General features: G+C 41.6%; 1 protein-coding gene across 3 annotated transcripts in view; it reads right to left on the reverse strand.

Annotated features, from left to right (window-relative positions):
- bmpr1bb (bone morphogenetic protein receptor, type IBb) overlaps positions 1 to 12,916 on the reverse strand; it is a 46,602-nt gene that overhangs the window by 9,029 nt on the left and 24,657 nt on the right. For 2 of the 3 annotated variants that reach the window (XM_044012121.1, XM_044012120.1), the window contains one exon: positions 6,397 to 6,722. The exons of the other annotated variant lie outside the window; for it this stretch is intronic. In XM_044012121.1, the coding sequence (XP_043868056.1) occupies positions 6,397 to 6,484 (88 nt within the window). In that variant the 5' untranslated portion in view covers positions 6,485 to 6,722. The remainder of the gene's footprint in view (positions 1 to 6,396; positions 6,723 to 12,916) is intronic. 3 annotated transcript variants of the gene reach the window in all.

The following is a 12,916-nucleotide window of genomic DNA, read 5'->3' on the forward strand; positions in this document are numbered from 1 at the left end:
CACCCGAAAATGTCATAGTGTAGTATGTCGTCCAAAATCAGTCAAAAAAAGTCATAGTATAGTATGTCCTCCAAATAGAAGTGTTGGGGGGAAGGGGGGAAATGGGACTGAGTCACTAAAGCAGTCAAAAGTTAATGTCCATCCATCAGTCAAACACAAAAATAGCTTATTTGCAAACTGAATACCAGCTCACCATTGAGAAAAAAGGACCCAAGTTATAATTCCAGAAGAGAATGTGATCAAAGGTCTGAATCAAAATGTGCTGTGATATAACACAGTGCAATTCATTTGTCCTTTTAACCCTAATCTGTGACTGACTCTGAGAGAGGGGAAGTTTGTGGAGGTGTTGTGATCCTCCCTCACAGTGGCCTTGGATTGTCTATCACATCTGCACTGTGAGTGTGCCTAAGAAAACACAAGGCAGGAATGTTGCACCGAGGTACGAGTCTTTTGAATTCACTCAGTCCATGTCAGCACTGTTTCATTTATTTATTTATTTTTTAAGAAGATGAAGGTCACCTCAGAGGGACGAGAAACAGAAAAAACTTGCGTCAGGAGATGAGTTTTGAGGTAAGGTATTGTGTATAATCTACAGCGTTGAATAACAACAGCTATGCAAATCTTAACTCAAAAAAACAACTTAAAGTCAGATGTGTTGCCTTTAGACGTTCACAATAGGGAACAGTGACACTCGTCAACATTATAACTGCATGCTCCAATTCAATAAATCACAAATTAAAAAGTGCACAAAGAAAATTGCACATAACTGTATATGTTTACAAAGAAGAGTTTAATTCTTATTTGTATGGTGCTGTTCATTAAAAAAACAGACCATCTAGCAACCAAGGCAGTTATAAAAGTAGTTTTGTTAAACCCCGCTGTTGTCAAAAAGGGCGACTGATTTTATGGAGATTTATCATACTGGTTTACTTTTCTACAGAGTCACTATGTGTCCAACAGACTGTTAAAGACGCTAAAGGATGTAAAGTCAGCGGGAGTCCTGAGGGAGAGGACATCGTCGATACACTGACATCTACAAACAGAGAGCTGCTTTTCTTTCATAGTTACATCATTTTGACAAGGAAAAATAATTCAACTCATCGCCCAAGGAAATAGACACGACTGAACACATCTGTGGGGATAAAATAAAACATCTACTTTTTATCATTTCTACATTTGTCAGCTACAGGGCACACTCAAGGTCACCCCGAAATCTGATCTGCATCCCCCACACATTCCACAGGCTGCTCCTCAACCTAGACACACACACACACTCAGAGAGAGAGACAGAGAGAGTGAGAGAGAGAGAGAGAGAGATAGAGAGAGAGAGAGAGAGTATACATAAAAAAAATTACCAAAAAAACAAAAATTGACTTTCTCTGGTTTGCCAAATGAGGCCAACCTGGAAGTAAGACTATATTGAATAGCCACCAGGAGGTGTTGATCGTCTCAGTCACTATTTTCAGTGTTTTCCTTCAACAGAACATGATGTCAATTTTGAAAATGATGTGCCTAAAAAAGGTGACAAAGTACAACACTTCTAAGTGGACACCTGTGTGATTGACAGGCAGTAGCATTCCAATAGGTGCCTGTGATCTATGGCACTGTTTGAAACCCAAATCTCAAGGCATGAATTTCAGATTCTTATATCATAATCAGTTACCACATGATTACAACATGAGTCAATTAAAGAAAAAAAAAAAAAACCTTTAAAAAAAATGACTACCTTCTTTTAATCCTCCCATTTCTTCACATCCATATTCATTAATATTATTTTTCACATCTGGATTTCTTCATTGCAGCAGACACAGGGGTTTTTAGTCGTGTCACTCTTACCAGAAACTCAAGTTGTGCTTGAATGGAGAGCTGCAGGGGATCGATAAAAATACCGTTATAATAATGGGTTTTCTTTTTCCATCAGGAGTTAACTGGGAATCGACACAAGATAGAATTACTGATGTTGCCAGTGATAAGATTAGAGCGAAATGTTAACAGGGGAATTTCATTTCGATGAATCTGCAAAAAGGAATCTGTGAGCTGAGTACCACACACACGCTGAGTAGAAAGGGAGACAAGTTTCTCCAGGTGGCCGTGATAAATCAGCGACTCAAAGGAGACATCTTCCTCAGTGTCTCCAGCATGCACTCTGACCCTGAAGGGGTCACTGCCAACCTGCGAAGGGGTCATGCATCCTCTTCCACCCTACCACCCCACTCTCCACCCTCTTAACCCCCCAACATGCTTCAAAAGCCTCTGCCACACGAACCACTCACACATGTGCACACCCAGTCCATGTGCGAACCCAAGAATGTGTCTGAAGGAGCACATTCCTCACTCACTCCTCCAGCTCCGCGGCGCTCACTGACACCAGGTCATCTGTTTCCACCGTGCAGCGTTCCAGCAACCTGTTCTGCGTTTCCAGGCCGTGACCATGTTGCCTCTGTTGAGGAACGGGGCGGTCACTGTGAGCAACAGTGCCGCACCAAATTTATGACGGGAGACCTGCTGAACCAACTGTCAGACTGGCTGCACAGAGGAAACTTTGCAGATGGGTGTGAATACAGCGGAGAGCTGCTATATCCACAACAGAATACTGAAAAACAGACAGACGCATACTCGAGCAAAGACAGTATGAGAAATGGACACAGTCTTCCACCAAGGTGGGATTTCCACTGGTTGCAAAAATGCTCAGTTTGAATGGAAGTCTATGAGAAAATGAGTCTACATCTCCCTTGATTTATAAGGACAACAAGATTGACACATTAATGTCATATGAAAACATGCAATATGCATTGAGAAGCTCATTATATTATGTTAACATCCAAAGTACAGTCATGCGGAGTTTCAGACCAACAGATACGTGCGCTTTAACTCACGCACACAGACTGATAGACACACCACAGGTGTAGAAGTTGGAATGCTATAAAACAAGAGCGTATTGATCACAGTGTGAGCGTGTGCAGGTGCTTGCATTTCATTCCAACGAATATCTGTATCGCAAGCCCAAATTCTCTTACTTACTTATTTCTTTTTTCTTTGAAGAAAGAAGTTTTTTTTATATAAAAAAAATAAATAAAAATCTATCCGTGATGCCCATCAAAGCATCTCTTCTGCTCGTCTATTTATCCATGTGGTCTGGATTTACTGGAACAAAGCCACAGGACTCAGTAATGCTTGGCTCCATTACAGACATACTGATAGAGCCACCACAATCTGTCACTTATACACCGCATTATAACTTTGGCGTAAACAGTGAATGTACATAGGAGCTTCTGTTTTTAGTGAAGGTCATGCAAGGTCTCTGCGAAGCGTATATATGCGGTTATAATTGTATGCTTAACTCCAAACTCGCACTTGACCTGAGGCTTAATTTGACATTTATTCACTTTCTCGTAAAAGGGCTAGACGAGCAGATCAATAGCACTCTCACATACAGTGATAATGAGCGACTGGCTGACTTCCACAACAAAAAAACAACAAACTCAACCTTTCAACATGACCATCACAGCATTTAGTGCTGGAGGGAAGATTTAAGGCAAAAGCAGGGAAGATGTATGTGCACACTTTATACTAAGCTATAATGGGTGGCTGGTGGTTGTAGCAACATATTTGAATCAGGTGGGAGACAATCTTCTTTAGGAAGCATATTTAATACCTATAGTAATGCCTGGTGAATCAGTGTTGGGTTAAGAAGTAGAGCTTATTTGCACTCAAGTAGTGTCTTTATTTCTCCTCCTTTACAGCCACATACACTCACATGAACAACTATTACACTTGAGCCTATGCTCTCATGCACGGCCACTGGAGCAGCACATCTGCCTGGGGATCAAATTCTGTGTTGGGGAACCATATCCACATCCTGACAGGAAGCGGAGCAGAGAGGGCTGAAGGAGTCTGGTCCTGTTGAGGACCAACTGCTGTTGTTTTGTACCGCCTGACTGCTACACCAGACTCTGCCCTTACTCCTCGACACACAACAGAGAGTTAAGCATAGACAGTGCTACAGAACTATTTCTATATATTCTTTTAAACTGTGAGTGTTCTGTACACCTAAATAAATAATGCAACACAAACTGACAGAAACTCATCTCCATTATTCTAAAACGATTAGAATAATGGACGATGAAATCACACACTTCAATAAAAAGACTTAATACTGATATCAAGTGTACGACAGAAATAGCTGTTGATAAAGACAAAACTAATTCTCCTCCTGACATTTTCAGATCTGTGAAGTTCTGCTTTGAATGAAAACACCATACCACCAAAGAACATCAGTACTTTTCAGCTGTGCCTGTTTGAAGTGAATATGAGTGATGAGCTGCTGTATACGAGTTTCTCCTTGACTGCAGCACTTATGGTACAGACACATGTGGCGTTCAGGGTCACTCAGCAGTTTTTGTTACGAACAATGAGACAATGAAACCAGAGGGAGGATGACGGAAATGAGAAACAAGCAATATAAAATTCAAAGACGATCATCCTGTTGGATTTAACTCCTAGTATTTGGAATTCTTAGTATTTCCACTCCATTCCCACTGGTAGAACAGAGCTACGGTTAGCCTGTTCTCTGTGAACCCCACCAGCCTATAGAAACAGGTGGCAAATTGACCATGCTACTTAGATTTATGGTGCAACCTCCCACATGTTTTACTCATTTAGAGTGACCTCTGAAAGATCAGATCACACAGAAAGAGAAAAAGCAACTGGTGGCTGAATTATTAGAGTGAAACGGAGAAAGTCCAACAATTCAGAAATACCTTAAGTATGAAATCTTTCCAAGAAGGCTCACGTCTTTATTTCATCTATTTTTCAGTCTGCACTGACAAGGAATATACTTCTCGTTGACAGAATGAAGAATGACACTCTTTAGCAATTATTCCGTCTGTGTTTCACTCCATCATCCACACCACTTATACCCGTGTGGTTAGTGACCCTCACACCCGCTGCACTAATACTGGATGAGAAATTAAACACTTAGTCTAGTGTGTACAGACCAGTGTAAAGGGGAAATTCTCTGAAGTCACATTCATCAGCGACTGAGGTATTTCGTGACCCACTGTGAAAGTTACAGCTTGCACTGAACCACTCATTCAAGGAAAGGATTTTACAGCTGGTCTTTATTTTTGACACAATTTCAGCAAAGAATCTCTTTGTACTAGGATTAAAATCAAAATCAATTTGTGTTTCAGTGTGAAGCTAATTATTTTAACCAGGATTTTTTTATAATCACATCATCTCTTTTACTTCTGGTCTTCAATTGGAGATGACAGTTGTTTTTTTTTTGTTTCTTTTTCCCATTTCTTTCTGTGTATAAGGGGATAAAAACATACCATGACTACATTCTAATAAAACAATACAGAGAAGAGGCCATGGCAGCGATAGTGAAGCATAAATAGATTGCTAAATTAAAGGACCAACACACCATTAATCACATAAGGTAAAGCCAGTTACAGTTCCGAGTCATATGCTGAAATTTTCCAGGCCATCTATTGATAGTAATATTTATAAACACACCACTGGGCATGTGCACGCAAATTCTGGGGTTTTACCAGCTTGAGAGCGAACTTTGCTCCTAATAAAGCACTCGACGACTGAGTATTAAGTCAACTGTTCAGATAAACAATCAAAAGTCAGGCTGTAGTGACTGAATATTTTCATTGTGAAATAATTTGTCAGTAACAAAATGCCTGAATTCATATCTTTATCTTGTTGTCATTTGCCGATCAACTCATTTCCATACTGAAAAGCCTCACGGATCCGAAAAACAATGAGTTTATGTATTGCCGCTCGCCTTGAAGAAGCTGTTAGCGTTTCGATAAAAGACAAACAGATACGGCAAAACCATAACTTAATGACGGACTCTCTGCGATGAGAAACAGAACAAATGCATCAGTGTCATCTTCTTGAAGCCGGGAGCTCGTCAAACCCTCCCGCCTGTCACAACCTTGCGGGGCACCGTGACACTGTTGGCATTCATTGTAAAAGACAACTGGCTGTCCATCTTCAAACAATTCAAAACATGAACAGAGGCGTGTGGGGGGGGAGGAGGAGGAGGAGGAGAACAGGGCAGATAAATACACACCCGTTCTCATGGTACCCCCCCTGTGGAGATGATGATACCGTTTGCTCATCATAAATACCATAGAGCAAAAAATAGACAGATAACCTCACAGCTACCAGGATCAACCTGTCACCTCGAAATACCTCACCCAAAAAAAACTTTCAATGTGGTGCTTGACGTTTTAACATAAAGTGTTTCCCAAATACAGGACTCAATTAATAAAAAACAATCACAAGGAGGCCTCAGGCTCATTGCAGTTACTGTACATGAAACCTAAAGACAGTGGGAAAGTAAAGGCATCAAAACACACTGGTGTCCAGCACAGTACTCACCATCAGACCCAAGACCCAGCGATGCCAGTATGGTCACCAGGAGAACCGCCTGCCAGGCCCACTCCTGAGGCGACCACAGCGCCACCATCGCACCAGCACCAACCCGCCTCTGTCAAATCCCTGAGGTGCAGCCACAACGAACACGGTCGTGCAGAGTGGCAAAGGTGCGAGACTGTGCGTCTTTATATCCGTCCGTGTGCCAGAGTGCCAGTGCTCTCCTGCCCGTACAAGTGTCTCTCTGTGAGTGACTGCCTCTCTGCACTCTCAGGAACTTCACACAGCTCACAGCCGCCCCGCAGCCTCCAACTCTACTCCACACTGACAGCCTGGGAGAGACAGAGGAGGGGGGGAGAAAAGAGGGGGAGGAGGTTGTTACTTAGTTGCTCTCTCAGTGTGTTATTTGTCCAACCCTTTCTATGATCGGTTCACTAAAGAGGGAACAGCTGAGTATATCTGAATATCCCCACTCTGCCTCTCTCTCTCTCTCTCTCTCTCTCTCTCCCACACACACATTTCAGATTCTCACATCACTCAGAAAGGAGAGCAGAATAGAAGGGCACAAAAGGGGGTGAACCAGGGCCATGGATGTGAGCAGGGGTTGAATGAGGTGTGAAGGCAGCATGAACTGTTAGCACAGGCACACAAACACACGGTGGCAAGAGAATAAACTCAGAGTTTAAAACCATTTGGTATCAAATCCTTCAAGCAAAACAAAACACAGAACAAAATGTGTGTCAGTGTGTTTTCAACAAAGCTCTGTTTTGGTGTGAAAAGCTGTGCACAAGAAACTTTTATACTATACTATACTATGGCATCTTCTATTAGACCTACATTAGAGGTTTCTGAATTAAAATACATTTCTCACCTCTTTTTTATCCAAAATAATAAAAGTTAGTACATTTTCAAGGTCTGTCAGTAACATCTCCACATTTAAAGGATAAATTCTACATGATGGGATCCATTAAAAGGCTAAAACTAACAACCACCCTGCCCAAACTACGAAAAAAGACCCATCATCTGCCCCAGAGTCCAAAAACAGCGACTAAGGGGAAACAAAAAAGCAACCACATTCTCTATAAAATTTCAGCCCAGTCCTGAAGTAATGTCTGTGAAACTACAGCTGCAGACACAGGTGTGGTGTGAAAGGCAAACACTGGACATTAATCTGAAACCAAAAGTCTGGTATTAGAACTCAGACAGTTCCTTGTGTGAGCCTGTGTGTGTGTGTGTGTGTGTGTGTGTGAGTGGTGTAAACACAACAGGGATCAGGCCATCACACATCAGGTGATTAGAGGTGATTAGAGCTCACACCTCCAGGCACCACCGCAATTTAACAACTTCACACTAATCCAACACACAGACACATATGTGAACATGCAAAAAAAAAAAAAAACAATAGGGACACATTCCAGTGGTGAGAGATTTACATGGTTTACAAGTTAAGAGGATTAACCCAGCTATTAGACAGATTACATCAAGTCGACTACAGCACCTACACAATCATAAACATCTCGGACATGACTGGATTTCCATCGTAACAGATTCTTGCAAAGGAGAGAAAAAGTCTGTGGTGTTAAAGCAATGATGGAGGAGGGTAAAACAACAACAACAAGCCAAATGGGCTTCTCTACCCTCTTCTCCACCCAACACCTGTCTCCTTTAAAAAAAAATCTGACCGGGTGGGAACAGCAGCTCCCAGAAGCCACTACATCCCTACAGTGCTCCACGAGCCCTATAGCTGTCACTCCCCATTTGTGCAGCGCTGTGTATTACATGTGATAAGTCAGCCTATTCTGGAGCACGAGTGCATGGGGAGCAATGTGAATGGGTCAGTGCACCTCACACACCCTTCTGTGCTCCATCAAATACCCAGCAGGGAACCTCCCAGACAGCCTACTCAGCCCACGGGGATGGGGGGGTGTCCAGGCGAGTAAGGAGCTCTGTAGGTGGGGGTCACTCCGCCACATGAAAAGGGGTTGAAAGTGGATGGAAGACTTGCTTTCAGTGAAATTAACTCTTGACTTCCCCTTCTGATTTCTTTACCCCTCCCTCAGTAAGTTCGAATTTAAAGGGCAGAACCCATCTATCATCTCAGACATAAACAGGATGATTAATACCGCTGCAGAAATCTGACTGTCAGCACCTCGATCATTCTGAGAAACTACGCTGTTTGTTGCAACCAGAATGAGAAATAGCCACACAGGCTCTTTTCACTGCCGGCACTCTGACTAGTCCCTGAGTTAGCGATGGCTCTGCTCCATAAAAAAAGCTGGATTCATGCTTCCATCATCTGGAAATCTAAAGAGGTCCATGTGAAATAAATATCATCATACGCCCATGTCTGTGACAGTAGACTCTATGCGAATGTAAACAAGCTTTACACACCATACGCTCCATGTAGCAAAAACAGATGGAAATAAAAGGACATACAAATGGGGGTGGACTCCTGGTGAGAAATTGACACCAGTGAGAGTATGTCAACAAGTGCGGAAACTTAAAGGAATTTGGATTTGTATTACTAGAATAGGGGTAGTATTTTTTAAAAAATTGTGCTGTTTCCCCTGAGTTGAGAAAATGTCTTCTTTTCTTTGCTACGTAACGGTAACTGTTAGCAAAGATGGCGGACACTGTTTACATTCTGGGAATGAGGTCCCATCCCCCTACGAGTGGGTCTAAAAAGTGCCGAATTAGCGTTGCAGTTTCAAGGCTCGGACCAAGTGTCACTGGTGGGTAATAAAAAAGAATTAACATATTTCTCGACAGAGGTTGGGAAGCACAATTTTTCAAAAACACGACCCCTATTCTAGTCATACAAAGCTAAATGCAAATCGGTGAAGTATTCCTTTAACTATACGTCGTTATAGTGCTTAGTGAGGTTAGAGTTAGGGCCCTCAGTAGGAGTGAATTTAGGGTTAGGGCTAAAAGTAAGTAAGTGTAAGTAAGTGTGTAAGTAAGTCTCAACGGGGGAGTCAAACCCTCTACCACACACCTAAGGTAGCAGACTGCGGCTATTTATGCTACTGCTAGGGGGCGCCTATTTTAAAATCATACCTTTGGGTCGTCATTCCTGCCTACAACCCATAGTTATGTGACTGTCTGAATAATGTGGGCCCTCATTTTTGTATGAAGTATAGCCACAGTGGAAAATGCAAAGTGATTCTCTGCTGACACAGAATTGAGAAAGTATATAGGCACCCTTTGATGCACAGAGATGTGCTTTACCTTTTGGTGACATGTCAAAATGACTACATTTGAAAAAGTAAGCAAGGACCATTCCACCAATTTTGTACAACAAAGTATAGTCCACCCATCAGGCAGAGAACACATGGAAACCGGTTTCATTTCTTCCATGGCTCTGGGAGTTACCTTTATTGAGTCTGTGAAAACAACCCTGATGATGTCATATGGGTTAACTTGCTTGTTTCAGCATAATCCCCAGGTGCTAAGCCATTTGGTGAAGTGACCACAGTCATGCAGGTCACATGACATCACATCGGGTCCAAAAACAACTCTATAGCAATAAAGTGATGACGGGCGTTATCAGACTGGAGGGGGCGAAGTGAAGAGTCGCTTCTCTGTGAGACTGTGTGTTCCCTCATGTTCTGACCTCCAGGAGTGAGAGGAGTCAATTAATACACAACTGTTGTTTGCACTAATCTGTCTCCATTTTGTAAAGGCAAACATTTTCTTTTCAAAGATGAAAATGGAGACGTTACATTAAATGCTAGCAGCAGTGTTATAATGTGCCGTGACACTGAGTCACGTTTTTTATTTCAGGACAGGACTTTAAAGGAGCAAATACACCTTTCATCGCACAGCGAGAGCAACGGGACGGATGACTGTGAAGAATCGTCGCTAACCTGTGAAACAAAAAGCCACGGCGGAACACAGATGATGAAATTAGTGCGAGCAGGGGTGGAATGCGTATCGTGAGCGATGTTCCAGGCCGGGGCCAAGCTGACTCGCAGCTCTGTGAAATTAGGAGGATTTTCAGCAGATCGCTGTTAAGGCGGCTGTGCTAGAATACTGGAGAGCAACACAGCTGTCCAAGCCACCGTCTTTATCATCCAGCAAAACACAGACTTGCCTTTCTCTCTTCATCAAGCTACAATAAACATTTATATATATGTCCTTTGTGGTGCAGTAATAGTTCTGCAAATTGGGGACGGGACGATACCACTTTATTGTGTCCAATTCCATACGGATATAAGAAAGTAAAGCCCGATACAGTCATTTTAAACCATTTATGATCTATGAAGCTGTTAATAACACATTTGTGCTGAGTCATATCAAAGACATAATTCTCCAGATGTGTAACAAATTATTGTTCTCCCAGAAAGAAGAAATAAAACAGCCTAAACATGACTCTTTTGCTGACTTTTGCTGATTTTTATTCCCATTTTTAACAGTCCTTGCATAGTGAAGTATGTGATATAAAGGATTTTTGGATTGTACAGGATTTTACCGATTCTCATCCGGACTGCAAATCTATATTTATTGCTCACATTGTCCAACTACAACAATTTTAATTAATTATTGACGTAAATCACCAATAGTTAGAGCAATATACATGCTGCTTACTATGTAATTATTACTTTTTTATTCCGGGGACACACTGGAAAAGGAGTAAAATGGAGATGAGTTGAGATGTTATTTATAGCAGAGGACGCGTTCATATAGTCCTCGACACACAGACATCGTCCGATATCTGTAAGCACCACTGTTATATGTAACACCAATATACGGTGAGATCCCAGCAGATCCCCAGCTGAGTCTTAGTGCTCAAGGAAAAGAAAGACCCTGATGAATATTCAAGATTCACACAATAGTATAGGCCAAATCGCTCGGTTGAGATTGATGCTTTGAAGTCCCATAGAATACTGAGGGGGATGAAAAATGTCTTTCATAAGGAGTGAAAGGGCTGTCACAGCAAGATTCTGCCTCTGTCTCCTCCCTCTGTCTGTCACTCTGTCTCAGTCTCTCACCCAGCCTGTCTCACTGTCCTTTTTTTTCCATGATGTGACGACCCGGTGAGATACTGAAAAGCACTGAAATAATCAGTTCTGTTGAATAATTTCTCTCGGATGCAGGAAAACATACGAGCAATCTCGTAGAACTATGTTTTGAGCTGAAGAACCCGGAGGGGGTTTGAACTCATCTGTTTTATGTATCACACAGAAAATGAAGTACTGCTTTAAGAAAATGTCACTGAATGTTAACAGTTTGACTTGTGATCCAGACAGCAAGGCAAGAACATCATGTGTCCAAACGGCATCATGTAATAGATGTCAAAACATGTCACTTGTTCTTTTTTCCGGCTCTAACAATGGTCAGAACAAATCTTGTTGTGTTTGAGAGGGTTGCAACTTTTTTTATTTAAGTACTGAATTAATTTATTCATGTTATTTCCTGTACCTTAGGAAGCCAGTTCTCCAGCACCATGTCCTTCATGTTGCTGCAAACCTACAACAAAATATACAGCCACATCTCAGACTGCCATTCTAACCACCCCTATGCCGCTAGTCCTCAAAACCTCTCCCTTCACCACCTCCTATCAACTTTCATTACTTTTTCCTTAATGTATCCATGTCTGCTTTTATACATAACATGTATGTATAGTAATGTTTTAATATATTATTATAGTATATTATTATGTATTTAATACATAATAATATAATTATGTATTTATTATGTATTTAATACATAATAATATACTATAATAATATTAAAGTTATTTAAGACTACCTATCCAACGTTTTTTGTTTTTTTATCAGTGAATCTGGTTCCTTTAGTAATCTAAGTAAACTAGTTACAACAATTCCACTACAAACTTTTCTTTGTTTTTTTCCCCCCTACATCATCATATTCTGCTGTTACATTTTTAAGTAAAATGTGAGTAAATGAGTCTTGCATTGAACAGCTACAGCTGTAGTACATCACAACAAAAGTTCAAGCTAACATTTCAGGTTAAGTGTAAAGAACCTGGTCAGATTTCCTTGTATCCACTTCTCTTCATCCGCTGATGTAGCCTCTTAACGAGAACCCCTTTCAAATCACTGGGGACAAAAATGTAATCTCTTTGTATTTGACTACAAACACTGACGCTAAGTGATAGGCTATGATTACAACAACGCACAAGGCCCTTTCTGTGGACCAAAATGTGACTGCACCTAAAACACACCTGTGGCTCAGGTTTCACCCATGGGCACAGTGGTTACGAAAACAGCCGTGCAGCCTTATATATGTAAAGAAGTGTCTGTCGTGCTATAAATGGTGCTGTTTAAAAGAGCGCTCTGCGATTTTCCATGGCTGCGTCAACAACACGGAGCGGCCAAGAACAGTAGAATGAAATCCTTACTGCTGAATGTCAAAAGGCAACGTCTTGTTGAATCTCTACCGGGTGAGCGTCCTTATTTACATCTGCCAGAACAGCCATGTTTCACTCAGTTCCCTTCCAGCTCTGTTCCCATTCATTTTCTGGCCACTTGATCACTCTCCTTCAGCGTCTTACATAATAGCA

This window comes from Solea senegalensis, linkage group LG21, assembly GCF_019176455.1.
Source record: "Solea senegalensis isolate Sse05_10M linkage group LG21, IFAPA_SoseM_1, whole genome shotgun sequence".
NCBI classification, from domain to species: Eukaryota; Metazoa; Chordata; class Actinopteri; order Pleuronectiformes; family Soleidae; genus Solea; species Solea senegalensis.